The following is a 26,330-nucleotide window of genomic DNA, read 5'->3' as shown; positions in this document are numbered from 1 at the left end:
GGAGACTGACCTGGAGGGCCCACATCACGTCGGTCAAATTTTAGTCACTGGCGAAGCTAAAAAAGCTCGACTGGCTCTTCCACTCCAGCAAACTACAAGTGAGCTCTAAGGCTCTTTTAATCAAAGCCATACTTGCTCCAACGTGGAGTTATGCCATCCAGGTGTGGGGAACTGCCGCCAAATCCCAGCTCAATAGGCTCCGTGTCGTCTAGTCGAGAGCTGCACGTCGTGCTTTTGGGCTCCCCTGGTACGTGACAAACAAGGTAATCGAAAGAGATCTGAAAGTTACCCCTCTTGGGGATCAGATTAATTTTCACAGCAGCCGTTATGCCGACAGGCTTATGGTCCACCCGAACCGACTAGCAAATAGCCTATCTAATCCCATCTCCCTCCGAAGGCTGAAGAGGGTACACCCCACCGATCTCCCTACACCCTTACACAATAAGTAATTAATAACTAGATACATTTTCCCTTTTGTACTTAATAATTAAGAAACCACTTGGTCTAATATACCTTTATACACACATAAGGTTAAGTTCAGAGGAATTGACCGAACGATTCCTTTTGGAACCAAAATAAATAGAATGAAGTTTAAAAAAAAAAAAATATATTGTTATATATATACAAAATTGGAGGGAAAAAGTCTCTTTAAAGACACTTCATGTTCCACCTGTTTCCAATTTATCCTGTTTTATCGACCCTTTAATGATCTCAGAATTCCATGTCTGACTTCTGTCTCAAAAAATAGTAGCCAACAATAAAAAATGAGATTGAGACAAACCTGTTGATATGCGTTGGGACCATTTTATTTATTATATTATATGTATGTTACATTGTTAAATTGCGTTTGGAAAAATGCCTACATAATACTTTGACACTCCTTTCGGTCGTTCTTATATTATTCTAGCCTGAGATGGTTTCATACATCAAAAGTGAAGTCTTTAGTTTTTATAGTTGTATTCAAATATTTTTGGGCGCCACTGATTACATAGGACAACTTAAATAACTAATTTTTTCTGAATCACAAGAACAGACATTATTTGCCGTCTCTAACATAGTTAAGCGTTTTTTTTTAAACTATATTATATTAAGGCTCACAGAGCAAAAAATGTGAAATAGTATAAGCAACTTACAAGTAAATGCGAAAGAATTGACGTGCGGTCAGCTTCTTGTTGCATATTGGGCACTTGTGCGTAGCTCTGATGGCTGTTTCGATGCATTCGCGGCAGAAGACGTGTCCACATTTGGTTGACACTGGCTCGCGCTTCGATACACTGTCCATGCAGATGGGGCACTTGTATAACTCCTCTTTTTGGGACTCATCAATGTCGCGATTAACGCGTTTTGGTGGCGACGCAACGTCGAGATCCACTACCGGGTCATTTTCGGCTGACCGACGTGGCAGAATGGTGAGGGAGTCGTTGGAGTGAAGATTCACTGTGCGACTTCTTGGGCCTTCGGGGGTGCATAGATCGATGAAAGCATCGGGATCACGATTCCGAGCGGATCGAACAGGTGGTGCACGGTCCAAATGGGACAGATCTATCACTTCTACTGGACTCGCTACGGAAAAAGTAAGAAACGGTATTCGGTTTATTGCTAGCTCTATCCGCGAAAGCTATCTGGTTTTCACAAAATTTTAAAAAATATAGATAAATTTTGCCTTCAAAAGTAAGTAACCCGGCAGGGTTATAGAAAGAACTATGTCATTGGTTATTGTGGAATTAAAAACATTGTTCATTGTGAAACCCAGATGCGTTCATTTTGATCTGCACTTACTTCTGCGGCGAATTCTACGAGTTGTTGGCGTTGAGGTTCTCGTGGCGAAGGTGTCAATCTGTGCCACAACTTCCTCGCAGTAGCGATTCACTGAAATATGAAACAATTAACAGAAAACTTCGTAATGATTATGGAGTGACATACTGCGATCCAACTCTGCTTCCATCTGGATCACATCCTGGGTAAGTGATCTGATCTGCGAATGAGCATCTTCAGTCGAGACAGACAAGTTAGCCATATTTAAGGGGTTATTGCTTTGCGGTGACTGCAGTTGGTTTGAAGCTTCTCCGACTGAAGATTCGCTGGTATTGGTGGCTGAAGATGAGTCTGATTCCACAGATAAATCACGCTCCACTGGGGATGGGCGTTCCAAGGACGAATGGGAATCAGCGGATGAATCAGATTCCGCGGATGACTGAGATTCCACGGATGTATTGTGTCCCGAATTGGATTCTATGGATGAATGGGAGTCCACAGAAGAGTCGGATACACTGGAATTGGAGCTCGAACTGGATACGTTGCTGTCCGCTGACTGATCAAGAATGGATGAGTTCTACTAAATAAATCAATCATAAATCGGAATTAACTAGTTTAAAGTCCAGGGTATACTTACAAAACGGAAAATAGTCGAATCTGACATTGTTCGAGCAACAAATGACCAGGAAACTTGTGAAATGATTTCGTAGTAAAGACAAAAGCAGGTGAACCCAGATATACATGTGCTTTAGTGCAGATTGAAATGTGCAAAATAGTTTCCTCCTTTCACGCGACCATTCGGTTATTTTAAAGATGACACTTTACGGACATTCGGGAACAAGGATTTAAGATCGACTATCGATTTTTGCGGTATTATACAATGCTGTTTAGAATGACACTTGTAATTCAATAAAAATCAATAATTTATTAAAAATAAAATTTCCGTTTCGGCGAAATTCTTTGATAACAAAATAATTATAAGAAATGTATATAAATATGTCGACATTACAAAACCATACCATCACTATGTAAACGATATTTTTTAGGCGATTAAATGCCATCGATATATACCGTGCCGTGGTAGTGTTAGAAAATTGCGGGAATTAACGTTAAATGCACGTCACCAAAGCAGAATAATAGAATATTTTCGAAACAAAACAAAGTTGGAGACATGGACAAGGATGCGTTTACATTACAGGCCATACGGCAGGACCTTATCGATAACAATCTGCAGGCTAAGGCAATAATACACGTAAGTCTCCGCTATCTGAAGAGAAACCCTCATTACCGAGCTTCTGTTTTTAGGACATCCTGAACAGCCGCACCTCCATCGCCGAACTCGAGGAGCTGAACGAAGCGGGCCGCTCCAAACTGTCTGCTATCCGCAAAAGCATCGAGCGGCTGGACGACTGGGCGCGGGACACGGCAGACTCTGCGCTGGCCAATGAAGTGGACGACCACCGTGATCAGTTCTCCAAAACGCTGCAGGCGTTCCGAAAAGCAAACGTGTCCACGATGCTGGAGATCGAGAAGGCCAATCGGGAGGAGTTAATGGCCATTACCGGCGAGAGTGAGCTACGCCAACGAACCACAACACGGGCGCGGCACAACCAGGGCAGTCTGGTTTCGCAGGAGAACGACGTGACCGAGAAGATGCTGGCTATATCGCGGCACCTCTCGGAGACCACCCAGAAGAGCGCCATCACCCTGGAAACGCTCGTGGCCTCGTCGCAAAATGTGGAGGCCACCAGCGACGAACTGCACCACACGGCCGGCAGCATTAGCATGTCCGGCAAGCTGCTCAAAAAGTACGGACGACGCGAGTGCACTGACAAAATGCTGCTCTTCTTCGCCTTCTCCTTGTTCCTCGCCTGTGTCTTTTACATCGTCCAAAAGCGACTCTTCTAAGACTCCACAAATGGACAAAACCCGTTCCCAAAATAGCTTAAGGTTGTCGCTTCTGTTGTCTAGGTATAGCTAGATTAAGCTTAGCACATGACCATACCTTGTAAGCACAGCTCCTATATTTATATTATTTAGTGATTTGCCTAAGTTGTAAACGTGGTACAGCCAAAGACCCTAGAATAACAAGATGCGTAACGCCATACGATTTTTTGGCACACGATTTTTTGGCCGTGGCTCTAGAGGTGGCTCCAGGCTCTCTCGAATTTTTGTTAGAGAGCGAGAGAGCGAAGAGCGCTACAGCGAACAGCTCTTTTCAACGCACAAAGTGATAGCAGACATCTGTATGTGTGCACACGTATTCACATGCATTGTAAATTTGACAAAATATGCCCTTCACCTTAGAAGTTCTTTGGCTTTAAATCTATATTATTTTTTATCAATTGGCACCATGCGAAAAATTCTTGTTTTGCATTGCCTTAACGTTATTATTATTTGAAAATAGATTAGAAATAGTCAAATCTATGTACATATTATCACAAAAATAAATTTCAAAAATGAATTTATATAAGAATATTTGTCATTAGAGTATTCATCTTGCGGCGTGTGAAAAATTAATAAGGCAATGATTGTTGAGTGCTTGTGTCCGCACTTCGTGCCTCAAGATATGAACAAAGCAAAGACACTAGAATAATTCTATTGTCTTTGATATTACTTTTGCAATTTAATTTAATTGCATATTTAATTATTTAGTATATTTATTAAATCATTTGACTTAATATGATGTAACATTAACATTAAAAGTGTTTCAAAAAAAATATTTCGGTTTTAAAAAATTGTCAGATGAGAGACAAATTAGAATTAAACATAAATACAAATGTGTAAACGGTAGCTAATTCGAGCGGCGATTTTAACAAAGAAATTTAAAAAAGCTTTAAAATTATAATAGCCAGGGCGCGAATTTTTAAAAATTTTTTATTTTATCATATTGCTAGGAAATTGGCAAAAACTACCCTAATATGTACCATGTAAATTCGTTTCTTCGATCAGAATTGATTTCGGCCCGAAAATCGTCTTCTAGCACAACACGCACACTTATACGCGTTCTCGTCTCTTGTTTTTACTCACACAAGCAAGCAAATTATATTTTTAGATTTCTTACGCTCTAAGCGGGAGTGAGCGGAAAGAGAGTAATTTTGGCCGTCACCAAAAAAGTGGCTGCATAGTGCCAAACCAATGTATGGCCGTTACGCATCTTGTTATTCTAGTGTCTTTGGTACAGCCTAGTATAGTATGGTAAATGCAATTTATTTTTATTTAGAATATATGAGTGTTGTATATGTAGATAAAAATGTTAAGCAAGTTAGTAAGGGCACCTAGGCACTCCTCCGGGGTTTGTGAATCCGTTGGTGTTGACCAACCTGCAGATGTCCTTGTATGACCGCGCCGATTTTGCAGGCCTTTCTGGCTGTGGCTGGGAATAACCTCTGTTGTAATAGTCAGGATAGAACTGGAACCAAGAAGGCCTGTGGTAGTTGTAGTCGGGAAAAAATTCTTTAAGCACAGAGCTGCTGCAGAATCTGCTTAGCCCCAGAATCCACAGCAGAATGTATATAATCGACTTGCGCATGGCCACTTCGCCTGAGCTTAAGATTTGGAATAAAGCCGTACCCGATTCTCATTGTATACGCCTGGCGCACTTATGAAGCTTGTGCGACCTCGCACACAGTGGGAAAGTAATTGGAATCTGAAATCTATGCGTGATTGTCGGAATAGCTGATAGCGGGAGTGTTCGCGTGCCCCAGCTCAATGCTATCGTTATCTACAAACCATTCGGCCTTTAAATTGATGTATGATGAAAGTTTATTCAATGTGTGGTTTTTGACGTTTAATAAGAAAAATTCGATTTTGAGAAATGCATTTAAAATGCAATTTTTATTTATCGCAGTGAAGAATAAAATAATATATTTTTTCATTATATTTGTTACCAATTTAACAAAAATATTATGTAGTTGCTTTTTTAAAAGTCTTTCGGGTCAATAAGAAAAAAAAAGCTTACAAACAGAGTATTATGTTCTAAGGAATAGGACCTAAAAACCCTCATTACCTAATTGGTGTTTCAAAAACAGGTTTATGTGGTGCAAAAGGACAAATTTTGCTAACAAAAAAAAAAAAACACTTTTTTAAAAAAACTAACTTACAGGCGCCTAAAAAAAATTATAATCGATTTGTCATCGATTTTTTGGTCTTTAAAGTACTATAGCGGCGCATTATATACTAACCAAAACGAGTTGGCAGCACTCGTGATGTTTTGATTGAAAAAACAAATTAGTTTATTGTTTTTATCTGTTGTCGCCAAAAATATTATTTAAATCAATATGAGCACCGCCGTAGAAGTGGCTAACACGGCTCCGGAGAAGTTGGCCAACTACTTTGCGCTACAGTCGGCGTTTGAGGTAAAACGTTGATGAATGGCCCCGAAACCGGCAATGTTCCGATCTGATAGAAAATAATAATTTTCAGAAAGCCCTTGAATTGGCCATCACCGACGGCAAAGTGGAGCTGTTGGTCAAGGAGTACAATAGATTCCCGGCCAACACCGAGCACGACAAGCGCTTACCCATGGACCACGCGTTCCGCGTGCTCCTGATGAAGCGGCTGGACGAAGATGTGAGTCGCATTGGAGAGCTTGTACGCCTCTCCGTGGAAGCCACGCGGGCCGAGATTGTGTCCAACACCATACCCGTGGTTCTGCTGATCGACACCTTCGACGTGGTCACTCTGGACAAGTGCCAGAAGATATTTCAGTTTGTCGAGGATATGGTGGAGGTGTGGAAGGAGGAGATCTTCTTTTCCTCATGCAAGAACAACATTCTACGCATGTGCAACGACCTGCTGCGTCGACTTTCGCGCACCCAGAACACCGTCTTCTGTGGCCGCATCCAGCTTTTCCTCTCAAAGTTCTTTCCCTTTTCGGAGCGGTCTGGCCTCAACATCGTCTCCGAATTCAACCTGGACAACTTTACGGAGTACGGTCTGGACAGCAAAGACCACGACGAAAGCGACAACAAGGAGCTGGAGGATACCGCTGAGGACATCCCCCTAAAGATCGACTACGACCTGTACTGCAAGTTTTGGTCGCTGCAGGACTTTTTCCGAAATCCCAACCAGTGTTACAATAAGCCGCAGTGGAAGATGTTCCAGATGGTAAGCAGTGGCTTGGCACAATTACAATTGTAGAATATATATATATCTTGGAAAGAGATCAAAGATGTTTGCCAGCTAGCTTGCTCATAAATATTGGTTATTAATAATCCTGCCCCATGTTGGTTCATATTCATATATTGTTACTTTCCCCTTCCAGCACGCTGACAACATACTACAGTCCTTCTCGAGCTTCAAGCTGGAAGACGTGCGCCAAAGTAGCAACGAAAATGCGAGCGGTACTGACCAAGCAATGGATGTGGACGAGGAGGCAGTAGACACCACGGCGGTGTCTTCCGTCATCAAGGCGAATCACTTCTTCGCCAAGTTTCTAACCAATCCCAAGCTTTTGGCTCTGCAGCTCTCCGACGCTAATTTTCGACGTGCTGTTCTGGTGCAGTTTCTAATTCTATTTCAGTACCTGCAAGTCAGTGTAAAGTTTAAAAGGTTCGAATATGAAGAAAGTCCAGGGAAAACGAACAAACTTTAATGATTGTACTTTCAGTGATACTCAAACCTTGACTGCAGACCAGGCGGACTTTATCAAGGAAACAGAGTCGCGTGTTTATAAGTTGCTAGAGGAGACACCACCGTACGGTAAGCGGTTTTCACGGACAGTGTATCACATGCTGGCCCGCGAAGAGATGTGGAACAACTGGAAGAACGAAGGCTGCAAGGAATTCAAGAAGCCCGAGGAACCAACTCTCAGCGAAGAGGACTCGAAGCCAACTCCCAATAAAAGACCGCGCCGTCCATTGGGCGATGCACTGCGCGATGCTTCCCGCAGCGGCAAGTTTTATTTGGGAAAGTAAGTATCGAACGTAAGTCAAACTAAGCCAGTTCTAAAATATTTCACTTCCAGTGACAACCTAACACGTTTGTGGAACTACTCTCCAGATAACTTGCAGGCCTGCAAAAGTGAACAGCGAAACTTCCTACCGCTGCTGGAGACATATTTAGAAACGCCGCACGAAAAGGTTGATCCCGCTTTTGAGTGGCGAGCTCTGCGCTTGCTTGCCCGCCAAACACCGCACTTCTTTACGTCGCTCTCTCAGCCATCGAGCAAGATCTCCGATTATCTTGAGCAAGTGCGCAAACGTCTCATCCGGGACAAAGAGCCCAAACCTGCTGCCCTTTTATCGAACAACTCTTCTGAGAACAATTTTGGCCTGTCGGTCAACAACGTTCATACGGAGGGCGAGCAGGATGCTACGGTCGCCCTTCAGGACGGTGAACCAGAGCAGGATCTTGAAGTAGAGGACAACGAACCTGTGGTGGAAGAGGTGGATGAGGTACCGGCGCACGAGAAACCCCTTATGGTTACCAAAGAGCATATCGAAGAGGTGGCGCCCCTTATAGGCGAGCCATGGATGAAGGTGGGAAAGAAGATTGGCTTCACCAACGATGAACTTCTCTTCTTTCAAATGGAGCATCCTACGGCGAACGTGGCCTGCGTTAAGATGCTGACAAACTGGATATCCGATGACGACGACGCCACCCTGGAAAACTGGGCGTACATGCTAGAGGGATTGGAGATGAATAAGGCCGCCGAAGCGGTGAAGGCGATTATTGAGCGCGAAAAATCTGGATCCACTGCCGCCTTCTGCCTCCGGTAACGACGATGAGGTGCTCTCTGATTAGCATCATCCCCATGCCGATCCCACCCTAGTTATTATAATTTCGTTTCAATCATAAAACTTCTTTATCACAAGTAAAAGAATGGGCGAATATCTATTCCCAATCACCACTCAACGCCTCTTGGCCGGCGGACCGTTACGGGGCTTGTTGTGCACCATGTTAACGCACTTGGGGATATGACGCTCCGCAGCCTGTTCGTTGAATCGGCGACCACAGTGGGGACACTGGACATAGTCTGGATTCTCCGAAGGTGGCGGTGGTGGCAGGTCGCTCAACTTGCCGCCGCGCGCCAAGTGCGCCTTCACCTGCTTGGCCGCTCTAATCGACTGAATGAAGTCCTCGTGCTTCTTACGCCAGTTGTTCTTCTTCACTCCAGTGGTCAGACCCTTCTGCTGGGCAGCACTACTGTAAGTTGAACGGTTGCGATTGCCCTTCGACTTCATATTGAACGCCGCGGCCTCGGTGCCCTCGATCCGCTGCTTGGAGGCATCGAATATCTTGCGTTTGGTGGTCAGCATGCGCTGGCACACCTCCTCGTGCTTCGCCAGACGATCCGTGTTGAAGTGGCGTCCGCAGTAGCGGCATAAAGCGGTGCCCTCTGGGATTGCAGTCGTTGTGTCCTGGTAGCGAAGGGTAATCTTATTATACGCCCACTGCCGACAATTATTCTGCTATACTCACCATGTTGACCTTTTTAACTGGTGATTTGGGTTCCGCCTTGTTGGAAACAGACATTTAAAATAAATCCCAAATATGTTTAGCTTGAGACTGACACCTCCGTGCCACGTCGATGCTACTTACCCGTCGAACAAATGGTGGCGAAAGACGACCGGCTGTCGGGGCAGCACCGGTTCCTCCACTTACTCGTTGGGTCGCCTGAATCTTGGGACTGCGTTGTGGCGCGGGAGAACGTTGGTGGAGCGTGGTCTCCTGGGCCGGCGGTGTCTTGCGGGTGACCACGGGCTTAAGGTTGCGATTCAAAGTCCCGCGGGGCGTGGCGAACTTATTGTTATTGCTGTCACTAGTGATCCTCCTGCCTGGTGCATTTGGTGCATCCCGCATGGTCAAGTCGGCCACGCCCTTGACGAGACGCTGCATTGGGGGCTGCGGGCGAGATTTTGTTTGGGCGGGTGGCGAGGGCAGAGTGCCGATCGGCTTGAGGGGATTGCTGCGATCAATGCCCGCCCCGCGGCGGCGCTCGTCGAACATCTGGCGCACTTTCCCATTCCCGATCAACCTGGTGGTGGCGGCACTGGGTGCTCCAGTGGCCAGGTTCTCGGCACTTGACTTCGTGCTCATCAGCTCCCGCCTACGCACCTCCTGCTCCTGTTGCGTGCGCTGCTGGAAACGCATCTGAAAATTGAAGCACATTTGTTGTAAATAATTCGCTTATAATTTTCAAATCAAAACCTAGTGACCTTTTTAAAATAAAAGACTTTCCATTCAATTAGCCTTTCGTGAAAACCGAAAACATTTAAAATATCAATCATCATTTAACTGATTGCTTTGTAATTTCACCCTTTTTAATTTTCAAAAAAATGTTTTCTGTTGCAAAATGGAATTCAAAATTGCTTTCTTTTTTGGCTTACGGGTGCAGAATTTGTGCTGCTATTGCCACTAGGTGGCAGGTGACTCAAAGCCTCCATGAGGCGCCTTGCTGCCCAGGACTCGTTCAGCTTCAGGGGCAGGATGTGATCCTGGCCGAGCTCGGATTCGAAGTCGTACTGGAGCAGCTCTCCGTCCACGTCCTCGTCCCCGTCCGTCGCTTGCAACATTCCGGTCCGGAGAGCGCGTGACAACTAAGCACACGGGACTGGGGCTGGACATTAGCGCGTCCACTTCCCCCGAGTGGAGTCATTAAGTGCACAGGTTTCGGTGTGTTTGCTCGTCTATTGTGGCGATGGGGAGGTGTCACCCCCGCTTTTGGTGCCACCTCCAGGCCCCAGCGAATAAATCCGTGCCCACTTACGTGCCGCCAGTACATAAAGCTCCTAGCCACCCGACCCGCCTGGGCGAAAGAAACCCTATCCTGTGCCCGGGAACGGGTCGCGGGCAGGGATATTGGTGTGGGTGCGGGTGTGGGTGTGGATGTGGACGTGGTTGTGGGCATGCTCTTCCCGCTGTTGTCCCTTCAACTAGTGCGCTTGTCTTCTGCCTCTGGTGTCCTGGTAGTGGCCTTCGAACTCAGCCATGGCCACCTGGCAAGTTGTCCGGGCAAAAAATGCAAGTCCTTTGTGTATATCGGACACTCGAGAAATCCTAGCTGGCTGTCCTTTTGTTTAGCTGCCCGCTTGCTTTTGTTGTTATTGGCTTGCAATAACAACAAAAAATCAATGACTGCAACGTTGCCAGGACACGGCCCACATGGGAATACATATATATATATATGTATATATATAGGACCTTCCCCAAATGCTCGGCAATTGTTGAATGCCGCCAAGGAAGCGCCGCGACCAGGTGACAAAGGACCTTCGCATTGTCCTTTATCCGCCCGCCCCTTTGAGCGATAAAAATCGCGAGCAACTATTTTCCCATGTAAATTTTATGATTGATGAATTACCATAGCTGGCTGGATGGACACTCAAAAAAAAGTATTGTATATGGTACATATGTACATACATCTAATTTGGTTAAGTTACTCAAAGTTCTAAAGCACCTTTGAATTTTTAAAAATTTAAGGCAAGCCAATTTAAAGTATCATCTTAAAAATAGAGATCCGTCTAGGCAATCTGTATAAATATATACGTTTAGGTAATATTACTAAGTTTATTAACTTTTAATTAATTAATTAATGAAATGAAATATATAGCTATTTTCTATTTTCATTCGATTTCCCAATGTCGTTCTTAATGTCAACCCTTTTTGGAAATTGAGCGCTAATACTCGTGCAGTGACGTAGTTGGGCTAAAACTAATTACAGCTAATTGCGTGGAAATGATCTGGCCCCTTTTGCTGTCGACGCCCCTGTTCGCAGTTAACAAACATATGACATTCAAGGAGCGTCTATGCTTGATGCGGGGGCAACCAAAAGTTCCCATTACCAAATATGAGCAGCGGCGAATACAATTTAATTAGCTGTCATTTCGCTGGGAAAAAACTTCATCGAAAGAAGTCGAAATAGAACTTCACCAAAAACTACAGACCATATAAGGCTATTCACGGAAATTAAAGTAGCTTAAATAATATATATATATATAAATAAATATATATATTTCGGGTTTACTAACTAAATAAATTAGAGCAGAAATCGACTTCCTTAGGTTTATTTGAAAATGTGCAGTGGTCAAGTAAGTGTTTTGATATAAATCATATTTCATATTTATTATTTATATCATAAGTTTTGTATGTTGAAGGTGCTAGAAGGATCGTTACTAGTCGTTTTTGTATGACAAGATAAACGGTTTTCTTCTTCAGGATTTTGATCTTTAGAAGGAAGTACTCTTCATCGAAAGAGCTAAATCTTGTACATTTTCAAAGTTCGAACTTCAGAAAGCAGCTAAACTAAATTACTGATAACTAAATAGGTACGATTATGCAACTTAATACGGACCCTAATTCCGATTTGGAACTGTAACCGACTCTCACCTGCATTTGCGCCAGCCTTGAGGTCTTCATATCTCCGGAACCTTGTGACGCCATTGCCAAATGGAGTCTGTTCGATGCGATGGCAGTCGTTTGAATTCGATGCGATTGCTGCAGAGCTCGTGTGTGGGCTTTGGTCAAGGTGATGACGCGACTGAGCTTGTTTAGCTGCCGCAGACCCGGCTCAGACTCAGTCTCAGATTCAGTTCCAGTCTGAGTCTCTCCGGTGAGTCATCAAAGTTGGCACAAAACAAACAAATCGTCGTCGGCAGCAGCAACAGCAGCAGAGGCAGGCCAGTAAATGTCGCCAGGAGGCGTCAGTGGATGTGGTTGGGCGTGGGTGGCGATCTGGAAGTGGAAGTGGAAACCGATGAAACCGTGCCCAGATAATTGTGGGCCGATGGCCGCTCCTAATACGGTGCGATCAATGAACAAACCAATCCAATTGAATTCAGTTTATCTCGCCAAAAACGAACAACTTCGATTAAAGTAAACGGTTATCGTATTTACAAAACTACAAATCTAGACCGAAAAAACTCGCGAAAGGTAAGGAAAATACGTTTGAAATTTGCCAATAGATCTTAAACACTATGTGGTGCCGAAATCTGAATCGATTGAACAAAGACAGAGAAAGCAAGGAGCTCCTACTGATGTTGACATAATCAAAATTACTCAAGCGGATTTTAAAATGTTTTAAGATAAGTCGACAAAACCGGGGTTTTTTAATTATTCAATCGTATCGAATTTCTTAGACATTTGTAAAATGTTTGAAATATTAAATGCCGTTTATCTTTAGTATTTATTTAGTAAATCAAACTAAAATGTATTCTTAACAACACAAAAATCAATATACGAAAGTAGAACATTCAAAAATTAAATGATTGTAACATATAGTATGATGATATTAAAAACTCGATATCGTATACCTTATATTTTAGTTTATCCGAGCTCTAAATTTATTGGACCACATTTTTAAAAGCATATGGCATTTAAAAGTATGCATTTATTCGAATAATTTAACGCCATACAATAAGGTAAAAACTTATTTGCATGATATGTTAATTCTGCCTTTAGAAATATTTATATTTGGTCTAAATCATTTTGCTTAAGCCCACATTTATAATGCTAGAGGATAAATCTTTTTTAATCAAATCTATATGGGTGTAGGGTATACAAAAGTCACCGTATCCCCACTTCCTTAGGCTCCACTCGCTCTTTCTCATACCATTGGTTTATTGTATTTTTCGGCTGTTTGGCACACGTCGCTTCGCGTTGACTAATCCCAACACTGAGCCGGCTTTGTTTGTGCTTGGAGCTGCGATTTGCATACCCTGGCGAATCGAACTCACCGTCTTAGCAGCTGAATGGAGCGACGTGTGACCCGGACTGGGCCAGCTGGGATTGGCTTCGCTCCGTTGACCTGGAGAGTGGACAGCGGGCACGCGAGTTTATTGACACACAAAGGAGGCACTTAAACGAGGATACAACTTTAGAGCCGGAGAGCCCTGAATTGGGTCACCGCAGGATAGGTGGTGGCTCCTCTGTGGGCAACTGGCCAGCTGTTGACGGACTGTAATTACGCATACGCCGCGTGTGCCTCGCGGGTCTGTCTTCGACTATTTTGAGGGTTTTGAGGAGCGCCGCGCTGGCGACTGTTTGCTTAGAAGTTTGCGCGCTAACTGAGACAAGATTCCGAATCCAATTCCGATTCTAAACTCACACACGCCGCACACCACACCGATGAGCGGCCCGAACAAGTGGCGAAGTTGGCGACATCGAACGTTGCACCGCCAACTGATCTGTTCCGTGGCAGTGGATGTGAACGTGGCTGTGGATGATGGCGTGTCGGGTGAGTCAAGTTATCGGCAAGGAGAGCCCCCCTCCCAAAGCTTTGGGCCTTTGCAAAGGCCCCCTGCTGGCCAGAAACCCAGTGCACTGCACATACGTATGTATACTCGCATGTGCGTGCCGCGAAGAGAAACATGTATTTATCGCTCGATGACTGCTTTTTGTTTCTTTCTCTCAGATGTTGTTGCTAAACTTTATTTGCTTTTTGCTTTGTTTTACATTTATCAACGCTGACGCTTCGCAGATGTTTTCCGCCTTTAACTCTGCATCAACCCCTTTTGAAGTCATCGAATCAAAACATGGTTGAGCTGTATTTTTAGCATTTGATTGGCAAACAATAGTTAATCATAGTTGGGGGTTCAGTTGGGAAGCTCACAAGCTTATAGTATACGTATTTAAAAATATAATCATACAAATATTCATAATAATAAATATGCAAATCTAAACATTTTATTGTACATTATAACAATTACCCCATCTGGTTAATTTTTGGAAACACGTAAGTGCTGAGCAAAACTTATAATGATAATTAAACACAAATACAATTTTTATGAAATAGCTCTTCCAACCTATTATTACACATTTCATAATCAAATTAAGATCCAAACTCGTTTATTGCGTTAACAGATTTCTACAGTCATAAGTACGAAATTGAGAAAAAATAATATGTACAGGGTAATTGAGCTTCGTATATCGCTCGTTGGCTGATTCATTTGATGGCTTCCTTGCTGTTCGCTTAGCGTCTATTTGCTCATCGTTTCATAATAATTATTCGTACATTGTTCGCTTGTTTTGGTTGTTGGGCTGCGGTTTTGAAACCATGTGAGAGCGATCTGCGCCGCTCTCTTAACTTGGCCAGCTGAGCTAGCCAGTTGGCCAAGAGAATGACAGCACTTGCTCCGGGCTCGAGTGGGTGTAACCCGAACCTGAAGAGATCTTGTGCTTCTGGCTGGCTGGCCGATGGCTTCCCGGGTTGGCTGGTTGTTCAGTTTTTTCGAGCTCGGCGGCGTCCGGCGAGTGAACGTCTACAAAGTATATTTATAGACACATACACATCTATAGAATAACGTGGTTACTTCGCTAGTTTCTGTTCGGGGAAACTGGAGGGATCTCTAGAGGTCGGGAGTCGATGGTCGAGGGACTCGGAAGAGTCTTGGCCAGGCTGCGCGCCGGATGCGGATTAAAAGTTCGCGACACTTGGCTGGAGGTTGGAGTTGGTTCGAGAGCCCCTTGGACCAGCTTATGTATATATGTATGTATGTTTATGGGTACTATGGACACCTATTTATAATGCTTGTATAATTTGTATAATCTCCTGCGTGGGTCGATGAGTGCCGCCCTGCTAAGTCGCCTCGCTTGGTTCCCAAAAACAGCTAATTCCGACGCCGTCGGTTTACAACTTGAATACGGTTAACAATGACACGGCAATTCAATTTCAATTTCAATTTCAATTCAATTCAACATCAACATCAACGACACTGATAACAAACAACGCGAACTTACTAGCCTAATTGTGAGTTGCAGCTGCGACCGCCGGGGCGTATGCGCAACATCTGCCGAGATGGCCGGATGGCGGGAGGCCCGCTTCCGCTTCCGGTTACCCTCGGTTGCTCTTATTTGCTCCCGATTGCTTGAGGGTGCCCCTCCGGCGTATCCCGCGGATACCGCGGTTTGTCTGACAACGACATGCCACCGATTTCCGATTGGGTTCTACAATTTCATAATTCGGTTACATCAAGTGCGGCTTTGCACGCGATGCCACCTGTACCACCTGGTTTGTACCGATTCTACCTATATCTAGGGTACTATACTCGAATTCACAGTTCAGCCGCACGTTGAAAATGCGCAGCACAATAAAAACGGGTGTATCTCGCTCTATTGGCGCTCGTATGTGGGTGTCTGTATATACATACATATATGTAATATATATACTATATATATATATATACGGTTGTTCAGCTAACATCGGAAATGCAGTTTACGTGTACAATTATGCTACAAAAATTGCGTCTAAAGTATACTTTGGTTTTGCGTTTGCTTAATTTCCGTTTTAAAACATCCATGTTTTGTTACAATACTATAGTAGTTTCGCTTTAGATCTCGGTGTTCCTAATAAAGTTTACAAAAATATGTACTTCTCGGTACAACTGAAGAGCGTGGGGATTGACATTTAATTGAAGCATGACCTGGCTCTAGTCCTCAATCGAATGTGAATTTCTTTAGTTTTGTGTATTTAGATTAGTTGAGTTCACGGAGCCCTTAAGGATTCCATGCTGGACGTGCTAAGACTATGCCGGTCCACTTTTGTTTTACTGCCGACCCAGGGCTTAAACAATTTACATACATTATTTAATCCAGTTTGCCTACATGCGTATGCGTGATTGTCCAAGGTTGATTTACTTTTCTTTACGTTTACTTTCGTTTTGTTTTCCATTAGTATTTGGTTTTTGTTTGGTTGTATTCGGTTTTGGTTTTGGTTACGCGTTTCCAACTTCCTCGCTAACAAATTCCGATTTCGAATTCAATTTCGATTTCGATTCGGCTAGACTTCAGACTAAAACATTGTGGTGAGGATATCCTTAATAACATATGTTCCTAACGCTCCGCACATCGCCCCTGAATCGCTCGGTATCTAGAACTATAAGCCAACATTCAATGCGCTCTAATTTAACGTCTAAACGACAATTGCTTAAGTCTTTTAGTCTACATTTCATTACGTTACGTTACGTGGCGGGTTCTATATGTACGTTTCTAATGCTCCCGATCGCGTCTGCCGACTATAGCTATAGGTATTGTGTATTGTATTCATGCAGATACATTACTCGTACATATGTGTGTAGACACTTTAAAGGGCTGGTAGCGGTAGGGTGTGATGGGTATGATAGCTAAGGCTGCGGGCTCAGGTTAGGGTATCCGACTGCGGTTTCGTTTTGTTTAGCTTGGCTCTGGTTTACGGTTGTACATAAATATATAGTAGTGTATAAGTATATTAGCGCGTACAAGGACATGCAACAGATGCGCAGGGACTGAAGTGTCCTGTTACCCGTATATTACATTACGCGGCATGCAACATTTTGAAAACCTGCACATTCTTACGGTACGTACGTACATACAACTATTATATACTCCTATATCATCATAACATATACATAGGTATGTATGTATGTTTGTGTGGCTCTAACGGGCGCCCGACTTCTTATCCTAGATTCTATATACCCTAACGTACAGTTAGTTACAGTTACAGTTACATTTTCTCAAGGTGTCCGTAGCGGCGTTTCCCTTTCGCACACGACGTGTCGAAAGTTCCTCAAAATCAAATTCAAAATCGAATCGATGGGGGTGATTATTACTGGTGATTGCTGCTGACTCCGCTCCCAAATGTCCGTGATCTCGAATGGGTTCTTAACGCTAATTACTTGTATATACATGTACATACTCGTCTTTGGCCTTATGCTCCGTGATTTTTCCTGGGATGCTAACTTGTCTCTGTGTTTCGCTTGATTTGTTTTATAAACTTTACATCAGTACGGGTGGGTATGTCGATCTGAGTGAGTTAGTTTCGAAAACCAATCTGACAATCGTATGCCTTAGGTGCTAACACTTACACTAGGCTGTGTGCCGGTGTGTGGGTCTTACGACTACAGTTCGTTTTTACCTCGTTAATTACTCGTTATTTACCTGGTTTTCCTGTTTACTGTCATTTCTGTTTAACACTCTATATAAAAATTGCTATGCGCCAGTTTAAAACTCCGCGGGGATGTCTCGCTATTTTTGTTGCTTTTGTGTTCGTCTTTTACACAATTATATTAAATTTGCATCGATTTCTTGACCGACTTATTTTACGCGCACTGTATCTGTATAAATGTTTCAAAAATTTGCACACAAAAATGGGTTTTGGCGGGGAACGCGGGATGTGGGCTTTTTTCCGGATTCGGTTTTCGGTTAATACTATCGATTCCAAAAATTCTAGAAAATCATGGCAAAACAATTTGAAAAGTGTTTCCATTACAAATTGCATCAATATAAATTTCAAAAGTCTCAAAATACACAAAAGTATTTCAATCTCTTGCGGTTGTTTTCTCGTTACAGTATAATTCGCTTAGCTGCATCGATAGTTAGCTGCATCGGCAAGATATCTGCATTATTTTTCCATTTTTTTGTGTGAATAGAAAATAGAAAATAGAAAAAAAAAAATTAAGTTAGCTGCATTTTTAAGTTACCTGCATCGAGGCATTGTGCAAAGTACTCGAGGCAGCTAAGCGAATTATACTGTATTAATTTAGTTGTCGCCTTGTCCGTTTGCATTATTTATTGTGATTTCTTCGCTCGTCGAGTGCGAAAATATGTTGTAGCCTACTTATATGCGCGATGCAAAAATATTTTCGCATTTCAAATGCTTGTGGTTGCAACTGCAACTGCGACTGCGATGGCTGATTGCGGTTGGTTGTGTGGGTGGGTGGCTGAATGGGGTGCTGTGGCCAGTGGGCGGTGGCTGGTAGTTGGCAAATGTGGGTTGGGGGTTAACACGAATATATATTGATAAATACACGGCCACACGTGTATCAGCCATAGCTCGAGGCGAAACTACAGCAACGGCCATTATAGCTGTGACATTGGTAAAATATTAAATTTGTTCGTTATAAAATTGCGTTAAATTTTTTAAAGATTTGAACTTAAGAATTGCTCATATTTGGTATTTTGGGGAATCTGATTATTTAAGCAACAAAGGTTGGAATCCTGACCGTGACTTTTTGGAATACCATGTAGCCATGATGGTTAATATCCTGGGCAGTTTTATTGGCAACCGTCATATATCAGGAATTGTTAGAAGCAGTCACAACTAGTTCTTTGGCCGCAGCTATAACCACATTTACATATGGTGTATGTATGTATACCACTTAATGTATGTTTCAGCACACTGAGAACTTAACTGCCTAACGCAATTAGGACAATGCACAATGTTAAGGGTACAGCGGAATAGTTAGCCCGTCTGGAACAAGGACAACGGGGCGTATACGGAACGCCGCGATTTCCCCTTACATTTAGCAACACCTAATATTATATACTACCCAAGCGACTACCAGTTGCTGAGCTCCTTCCAATCGAAGTCAAAATCTGCGGCCAAGGACGAATGGGTCCTGCGTGCCGGTGGGTTGTGCTGAAGGGAGTTTAGAATATGAAATCACCGCAGTCCATGGCATAGTCGAAGTCCTCGCCGCCGATGTCATCGACGCCCGAGGAGTGAAAGTCGAAGCCTCCGATGTCCGTGTGGTACACTGCCCCGCTGCAGGAGGTGTCGATCAGGTTGGTGCAGTGGGTGGTGGGCAGGGCGTGCAGGGTGAAGGTGTCCTCGCACTGCGACCAGGTGAGTCCGCCGCTCCAAACCCCGTTGGGCAGCGTGGCCCATCCCCATCCGTGACCCCAGGGTAGGGCGCAGGCCAGCGATGCCTTTGAGTCCGGCTTCTTGCTGAGAATGGCCACCGCCGCGTCGCTCTTCACCAGCGGATCCTGGCTCTGCCGATACACCTTCGTGGAAATCGCCGACGAGCAGCGGTGGTGTTTACTGCCGCTGGCTCCGTGTGACGCCGCCTTCCGCTGCTTCACCTCCGACTGGGTGGCCGCTGCATAAGAAAATGGGAAATTCTACTATGATATAAACTGAAGGCTAAGGTCATAATTCCAGCTTTGGCCTACTAATCACACCGATTTCTCGTTTTATCCAAATCTCCAAATTGTTACTTAATTCGGTCTGGCCCTTAAAACCTGACTCAATCATATCCAAAAGTATCTTAATAATGGCAAAGAAATGTATATTTATCTTTGTAAGCATGAGTTCTTTTTCAGTAAAGTTCACTTTAACTTCTATAGTATTATTACTATTATTATTATTATTGCTGTTATATCTATGGTTTGCACAGTTTACTTATTTATATACTAATTCTCAGCCCTAGTCAATATGTATATCAGTTAAACGACACCACCTGTCGTCGAGGGGACTTGAGCGAAACGAGTATCCGGGTGGATTACGGATGTTTAGGAGGATTTACTCACGTCTAATGCGCACCAGCGGACGACGGAGCACGTTCATCAGGTGCGGCTTGTCCACCACCAGCTCGATTTGAGGCGGCGGCGGCAGGGTCTTGGTAATCGCATCGATCCAGTCGCTCACCTCCTGCTCCGACTTGGCCAGCATCCAGTAGACCTTCGACCGCTTGCGCTGCGATCCGAGGGCAATCAACTGGGACACATTCACGCCCGCCGGCAGCGGCGGACGACGCGGTATCTGGCCGGTCCAGTGGGCGATGGCCAGCATCTCAGGCGCCTCCTTTACCAGGATCTTGCCCGTCGGCGAGGAGCGTCCCGGCTCCGTGAACCAGGCCATGGTCGAGTCGTCGTACAGCACCACCCATTCCTCCGCCCAGCGGTTCCAGAACATTTGCTCTGTAAAGGCAGAAGGACATGGTTTCATATTGGATTCAAATTGTATAAGTTCATCATCTTCAATGCTTAATAAAACCCAGAAAAGAAGTAATTTTCCATATAGTTTAGAAGTAAGGATTATTAAAATAATTATTCAATCCTAAGGGCATCCAAATGCAGCTTAGCTTTCATTCCTGTGTTTTATATTGTTATCCCATTAATTTGCATGACACTGACGCATCCATGGCGCTGCCAAAGCATTACCCTTGAATGTGACCCCGAAATGATTATACCCCATTCCCCCTGCACGGTACCACATCCATCTAACTCATCCACGGATGCTGCGTCATCTTGTTGAGCCTGAGCCTGCGAGGACTGCTGCTGTTGTGCTGATTTGACAGATTGTCGTCTCTTCCAAGGGTCTCTGGTCGCCTCTGGGCGGACCGGGCCTACATACCGTGCTGACAGCCAGAGAAAGGGCCTAAATCGTCCATTCAAGGTCCTGCAATTGTCGGACAACTACTCTTGTCGCAGGTGAATTCCTCCTCGAAAGGGGGTAATTATAAAATTCACCAGGAATTCAAGATTTTATGAAGGCATAACTTATACGAGGCAATACGAGGTCTTTATCCCGCTAACAGGTGTTATGGATTTATTCAGATATCTGAAGTATCTAATTGTTTGATCGAAATATCTGTCGATCGATTCATTTACTAAGCTATAGTTATACTTAAGTCAGGAGATACTCACTTTTGTAGCGCAGTAGATAGCCTCCCTTGATTTGTTTTCCACCAGTTCCTGCGAAAAGAGAAGAAGAAAGGAATGGAATGGAGTGAGTGCCAAGTGGGTAAAGTCAAGTGCGCCAGCGAATCCCATCTAGTCCGCATCCGCTGCCCATAGCCCAATTTTGTGTACCCAGAGGCCAGTCACACGATACCACTAATTGAACAGGAATCGAGGTCTGCAGCTGGAGCCCATTTTCCATTCAAGGACTTCTTTCCTTTTCGTCGCCATTCGACATCCGACAGCCGACAGTCGTGGACCAAGCGCCCACGCACCGAAGCAGGAGCTGAAAATTTCAAGCGTGGGCGAGTCCATGTGCGACTGCTGCGCCGGATAACGAATGGCGAAAAACGAAACACGGAATTTCATTTAGCAATTCCCCCGGAACTGCATCGCCAGCAACTCAATCAGCCAGCCAGCCGCCGCTCCTGCTGGCTGGACCAGGTCGATCATTTCAAATTCATTACCGCTGGCATCCCATTTATTTGGTCAAGTATCGAGAGTCGCAGGTGGGCGCCAGAAGGCAGAGAAGGCGGAGGAGTGGGAGGATTTGGGGTAGTGACAAACACAACGCTTGCGGTGAACTGAATTAAGTATTTCAATAAAGATGGCAAAGGCAACCGATCCGAAGCGATTTCACACCTTTGCCACCAGCGACGAGTTCAACATAAAGTGTAGAATTCTATTTAAATTTAATTTCCTTAATTTGTTCATATTGCTCAACTGTGTAACAGTAAGAACGAATATCTTTATATCTTTTGCCTTTAAACTCAATATGTGTGGAAAAGGGTTCATTCAAAAAAGTAGGAAATCCCATACTAGTGCCAGTAATATTTAACCATCAGTTTCAAATCACCAACAAGTTATATTAGGTAGGATTATGTTTACCCTTAAAGGGTTTTTTTTATTACAATAAAAATATATAAACAATATAAAGATTTTTGAAGAAATCAGCAAAAATATAGAATAACTTTATAACTTTTTATGATTTCATAAGAGCAATAACTCATAAATTCCCAGCATTGAACTTGTTCCCAGAATCTGATAGGCGATTAAATGTGCCTCGGGTGATATTCTTGCAATTTCGGAATTGAAGGACCTCTCTGGCATTTTTTCCGCACTCGACCATTCGAAAAGTTGCCTTTGCAGCAAACTGATTACGACCCGAGTGGCCTGGTGACAATTTGCTCCGCCTGGGAATGGAATGCGATTGGCCTGCACAGGCCGCACAGCATTTGAAAAACGCTCGAGGCTCGACGTGCTAAAAAACGGCGCTTGCCCTCAAAATGGTCTGCATCTGCCCTTCTTTTCCCTGCGACCTCTGCCATTTTCATACACATTGAGAAATATATGTGGCCTAGTGGTCTTGGTCAATGATAAAAGAGAGAGAATGGTGTAGTTGAGCTGCAGAAGCAATCGGATACCTGTTATTCAGCTAAAGGAGGTCCTGAAAGAAATCAGGATTTAGCAATTTGCTGGCTAAAAGGGGGCTTCATTCTACCTTCAAAATACTTTTCAATGATTTAAGTTTATTATTTACTCCACGAGTTATGAGTATATTACTTAAAAACATATATAGTTGACAGTCTTTTGACTTTCTTCAATGTTGCAAGTGTAGCAGAAGCAAGCGAACTGCAGACGACTACGATAGACGCAGTCCAAGTGTCGAAGGAGATGATGAAAGGATGAGCTGGGAACTGGGGCTGCCAGGGGCAAGGGACTTGGCATGTTTGTTGCATGGGTTGGGGTTGCTGGGGTGAGAACGAGCTCGCCGAAGGACACTGCCTTGCTTGTGTAAGAAGGCAGGGCAGCGGACATCATGTGTGCCACTTCACTGCACGCACACAACCGCACGTAGCCATGCCCACGCGCACACACAGCCGCACTTGCATGTGGGCATTCTGCATGCTCGCATCCTTGCATCCACACACACATCGACATTCACAACTACATCCACATCCACATGACAAATCAGCTAGAATTGCAAGTGCCTGCCACAGACAACGAAACCTGGCCCACTTCACACTCGGATTCCCGTTCGCAGTGGGCCAGGACGAATCTGAAGGCGAAGACAGCGACAAACGTGTACAGACATAATTGCTGGCCTGGCTAGATACTCGTATCAGAGTGCATAAAGGGCTTGGATATATACATACCAAAGTAGCACGCACACTCGCAAAAATATTCCATAGATTTATTTCAGAGGTAAAACTTGGGCTAAGGGAATTCCTCCCTCCCACAAAATAAAATGTCCAAGCTAAATTACTTTGGATATCCCCAACATGTAGTCTTAGTGGAAAAAGGATATATGACTAGATTTGAAAGAACTTATATAACTAGTATGTACATCTAGAAATTTAAGCTGGATAAACCTTTCAGTTGTGTTTTCCACATAGAGAGTCCTGCGAGTGCAAGCGCATGTTTTATGCATGCGACGAACTGCATCAACCAGGGCATCCTCACATCCTGGCCTCGACTCGTTTCCAGCGGGTTCCAAGTCCGTTTACTGCGATATGGGCTCTGTTGTCTCTACTTAATGATTTAATGCAGAGCACACACACACGCACGCTGGGTAATGGGCGTGGCACTGTCAACAATTGCAGCATACTGAAACCGCATACTGGATACCGCTTGATAAGTTCAACGCAGGAGTGGGTCAGGATGTGGTCTGAAAGGAAGCAGGACGCAGGGTGCAGGGACTGAGGCAAGAGAAAGTATCAGACAGACGCGCAGCTGCGCCTGTGTGTGAGTTCATTGAGAAAAATAAGCAGCTGGGAGGGGCCGAAAAGGGAAGCGAGGGGCGGGGCCGTTGGGGTGGGGCAGCAAAAACGAGTTCAAGGGTTTTCCGCTAAATGAGGGCACGTCGACTACTGCCTTTCGGGGCGCATTTTCGGTCTGAGACTCAGTCTCAGTCTCGGTTCGGTTTCACTTTCTCCCCGATTTTCCCACGCCTCCTGCTTTCCCCACTTACCCATCGCTTGGGGCTGCTGCAGCTGCATCTGCATCTGCTGTGATTGCTGCATGAACGAGCTGTCCGGATCCGCACTCCGCGATTTCACCTTGGTGCACATGGAAAACATCTTGGCTGCGATGCTCGTCTTTCGTTCCTTCGTTTGGTTTCCTCCGCTTTTCCTCGATAATTGGCTCTTGGCAGCTTTGTTGTTCTGGCGGTTGTCGTGCAGTGTTGATAGTTTAATTGATTTTGTTGCCGTGCGGCTCGATTGGCAGATTCCCGGGCTCCAGGTTGGTTCTTCGATTTCGCTTTCCCAGTGAAAGTGATGTCAGCGCCAGGCTCGAGTTATTAGGCACTCGCACACACACGCACACACACTCTCAATATCACGCACAGCGGCACACCAATAACCCAGCACAGCGACACACCGACGCACCTACACACACGCTCAGCGAAGGGAAAGTGCTTTCCCTTTTTTCTGCGTTAAATTTTCCCAACTCTCGTGATTCTTTTTTTTTTTCTTTTTTGCTAGGACTCTAGCAACGCATGTTTACCGAAAAGTTGTTGATGTGATGACTGGAAATTAATGGATTTGCATTGCTGACACTGACGTCGCTAATTAGATTTCCGATTTTCCGATTTTCGTTGCCTACTTTCGAGGAATCTGCTCCCCGCGTCCGCGTCCGACAAGTGGACCACAAACATGGACGCGTAATGAATAGCGATGCTCTGCCGTCTGTCGGCCAGTTAAACAGTTGCAGCTGGGTCAGTTGTCAGTGCAGCAGGGCATTGCGGTGGCAGTTGTTGCATTGGATGCAGTGGATCAAAGGGCAGGGCTCCTGTTCTCTTGTGGTCACAGCTATTCTATCTGCTGCTGCTGCTGATGGTGCTGATGGTGCTGTAGGTTGCGGTGGTTCAACTGCTGTCCGCTGCACACCTCTGCTGGGTTAGACGGCCGAAACTCGACTGGCGAGCTTGGAATTTGAGCATCGAGAATCCGAGCCACAAACGAACTCCGGCTGGCGTTCGTTTCGATTCGGTTCGGTTCGGTTCGTTTTGGTTCGGTTCGGCTAGGACTAGGACAACACTGGAGCGCCAGACGCAGGCGGTGATGCTGTTCGCGATGCGGCTGCTGCTGGTGGTGTCCTTCAACGTCCTACGGCAACAACACCAGCGAACCCGCCAACAGATGACAGGGAGCGCGGCTCCTTTCACTCATCTTCCCAACTTTCTCCCGAGCTTTTTTCATTCCTTTTTGCTTGCTCTCGCTCTCTCTATCTATCTGACACTTTTTTTTGGTGGTGCGTCCGTGCTAGTAGGTTACCCAGCCACCCAGTAACACCCATAACCCCCCCCCCCCTCTGTCATCACCGTCCCTGTTTATTTGGCAACCCACTGCGACTCCGGATGGGGCGGCAGCATCTGTCCCGCCCGGCGATAATCGGTAATAATGCGCTCTGCCACTATTCAAATGGGCGGCCAGTAAATAAACAGTACTTAGTACAGTTTGAGCACTTGCTGAGCTCCAAAAATTTTACAGCACGCAGCTGCCGCCGCGTGAAAGAAGGTATTCTGTCGGGTGGTGGGCCATTCCCCGCCCAGTCCCTTGGGCTATGTTGGTAGTGCCAGCGTTGGCGGGAAAGCTCCGAGCTGCTTCCTATGCAAGTTACTGTGTGACCCAAATTGAAATATATTCAGCCTGCACGACGGCGATTTAATTATCCTAATTTGATTTTAAGTAGCGCCCAACGGGGATCCAAAGTGTCTCGTACCCCACGGCGTATGAGCGATGTATGCGATTTGGTGGTGGGAACATGCTGGTGCAACTATTTTCCCATTTAGACTAGATATGTAGCTATGTTTGTTCCCAAATTAAATAGTAGTCATCTCTTTTAGAAAATAACTTTGGTTTCAAATAGGAGCCATACTTGTTGGTAAATGACTTTGACTAACGCATGTCGATTTGCAAAATTAAAATTAGTATATAATCCAACAAAAATAGTTTTCTTTTGGAGCAAATGTCTGATAATTTCGGATCAGGATCCAATAAATAGTCACTTTTAAAATGCACTCGCAAACTTTGTTTAATACAAAGGATTAGCTAACTGATGCCTATTCAAATTATGAATTGGTATGGCCTGAAATGTCCTTTAATATCGTAGAATTGAAAGTAAAGTTAGAGAGGCAATATTTTGTGAATGAAAAGAACATGTTCCATGTTCTATGCTCTCAAGGCCATTCCAGA

General features: G+C 44.6%; 6 protein-coding genes across 15 annotated transcripts, besides 3 other annotated features; 2 read left to right on the top strand and 4 right to left on the bottom strand.

Moving 5' to 3' along the window:
• Positions 1-599: part of a mobile genetic element that runs on past the window's edge.
• A 192-nt stretch (positions 600-791) lies between these two features.
• Positions 792-2,753, bottom strand: dgrn (degringolade). Of its 3 annotated transcripts, none has more exons than NM_001300259.1 (4): positions 2,393-2,753; positions 1,924-2,335; positions 1,780-1,869; positions 792-1,563 (listed from the first exon to the last, which is right to left on the bottom strand). In NM_001300259.1, exons 2-4 carry the CDS (start codon positions 2,015-2,017, stop codon positions 1,130-1,132), a joined length of 618 nt encoding a protein of 205 aa, NP_001287188.1. In that variant the 5' UTR covers positions 2,018-2,335; positions 2,393-2,753; the 3' UTR covers positions 792-1,129. The 3 variants fall into 3 exon arrangements, with proteins under 3 accessions (NP_001287188.1, NP_649596.1, NP_731017.1); NM_141339.3 differs by having other exon boundaries at positions 1,924-2,332; NM_169112.2 differs by having other exon boundaries at positions 1,924-2,311.
• Positions 2,754-2,835: 82 nt separating this feature from the next.
• On the top strand, positions 2,836-5,342 carry Sec20 (Secretory 20). Of its 2 annotated transcripts, none has more exons than NM_001300258.1 (2): positions 2,836-3,007; positions 3,061-3,841. In NM_001300258.1, exons 1-2 carry the CDS (start codon positions 2,927-2,929, stop codon positions 3,661-3,663), a joined length of 684 nt encoding a protein of 227 aa, NP_001287187.1. In that variant the 5' UTR covers positions 2,836-2,926; the 3' UTR covers positions 3,664-3,841. The 2 variants fall into 2 exon arrangements, with proteins under 2 accessions (NP_001287187.1, NP_649595.1); NM_141338.3 differs by having other exon boundaries at positions 2,864-3,007; positions 3,061-5,342.
• Positions 3,827-4,933: a mobile genetic element.
• CG46303 (uncharacterized protein) lies at positions 4,933-5,396 on the bottom strand. The gene has a single exon (NM_001347780.1). The coding sequence runs from the start codon at positions 5,285-5,287 to the stop codon at positions 5,021-5,023; it is 267 nt and encodes an 88-aa protein (NP_001334689.1). The 5' UTR covers positions 5,288-5,396; the 3' UTR covers positions 4,933-5,020.
• Positions 5,397-5,927: 531 nt separating this feature from the next.
• On the top strand, positions 5,928-8,574 carry Hpr1. Its single transcript, NM_141337.2, has 5 exons — positions 5,928-6,113; positions 6,181-6,864; positions 7,022-7,308; positions 7,367-7,669; positions 7,724-8,574. Exons 1-5 carry the CDS (start codon positions 6,036-6,038, stop codon positions 8,475-8,477), a joined length of 2,106 nt encoding a protein of 701 aa, NP_649594.1. The 5' UTR covers positions 5,928-6,035; the 3' UTR covers positions 8,478-8,574.
• On the bottom strand, positions 8,548-13,759 carry CG42675 (uncharacterized protein). 6 transcript variants are annotated; one of them, NM_001202252.3, is made up of 5 exons: positions 13,431-13,759; positions 12,085-12,429; positions 9,301-9,852; positions 9,181-9,216; positions 8,548-9,119 (listed from the first exon to the last, which is right to left on the bottom strand). In NM_001202252.3, exons 2-5 carry the CDS (start codon positions 12,136-12,138, stop codon positions 8,610-8,612), a joined length of 1,152 nt encoding a protein of 383 aa, NP_001189181.1. In that variant the 5' UTR covers positions 12,139-12,429; positions 13,431-13,759; the 3' UTR covers positions 8,548-8,609. The 6 variants fall into 6 exon arrangements, with proteins under 6 accessions (NP_001189181.1, NP_649593.1, NP_731012.1 ...); NM_141336.2 differs by lacking the exon at positions 13,431-13,759 and adding an exon at positions 12,519-12,701; NM_169109.2 differs by lacking the exon at positions 13,431-13,759 and having other exon boundaries at positions 12,085-12,689.
• Positions 13,760-14,109: 350 nt separating this feature from the next.
• On the bottom strand, positions 14,110-25,040 carry CG11000 (uncharacterized protein). 2 transcript variants are annotated; one of them, NM_001260007.1, is made up of 4 exons: positions 24,104-25,040; positions 21,100-21,147; positions 19,981-20,370; positions 14,110-19,550 (listed from the first exon to the last, which is right to left on the bottom strand). In NM_001260007.1, exons 1-4 carry the CDS (start codon positions 24,210-24,212, stop codon positions 19,099-19,101), a joined length of 999 nt encoding a protein of 332 aa, NP_001246936.1. In that variant the 5' UTR covers positions 24,213-25,040; the 3' UTR covers positions 14,110-19,098. The 2 variants fall into 2 exon arrangements, with proteins under 2 accessions (NP_001246936.1, NP_001097690.1); NM_001104220.3 differs by having other exon boundaries at positions 18,591-19,550.
• Positions 18,016-18,201: a mobile genetic element.
• Positions 25,041-26,330: the final 1,290 nt, after the last annotated feature.

Source organism: Drosophila melanogaster, chromosome 3R (genome assembly GCF_000001215.4).
Source record: "Drosophila melanogaster chromosome 3R".
Classification (NCBI taxonomy): Eukaryota; Metazoa; Arthropoda; class Insecta; order Diptera; family Drosophilidae; genus Drosophila; species Drosophila melanogaster.
Note: the sequence above shows the minus strand (reverse complement) of the source record. Positions and strands in the feature narration are given on the sequence as shown.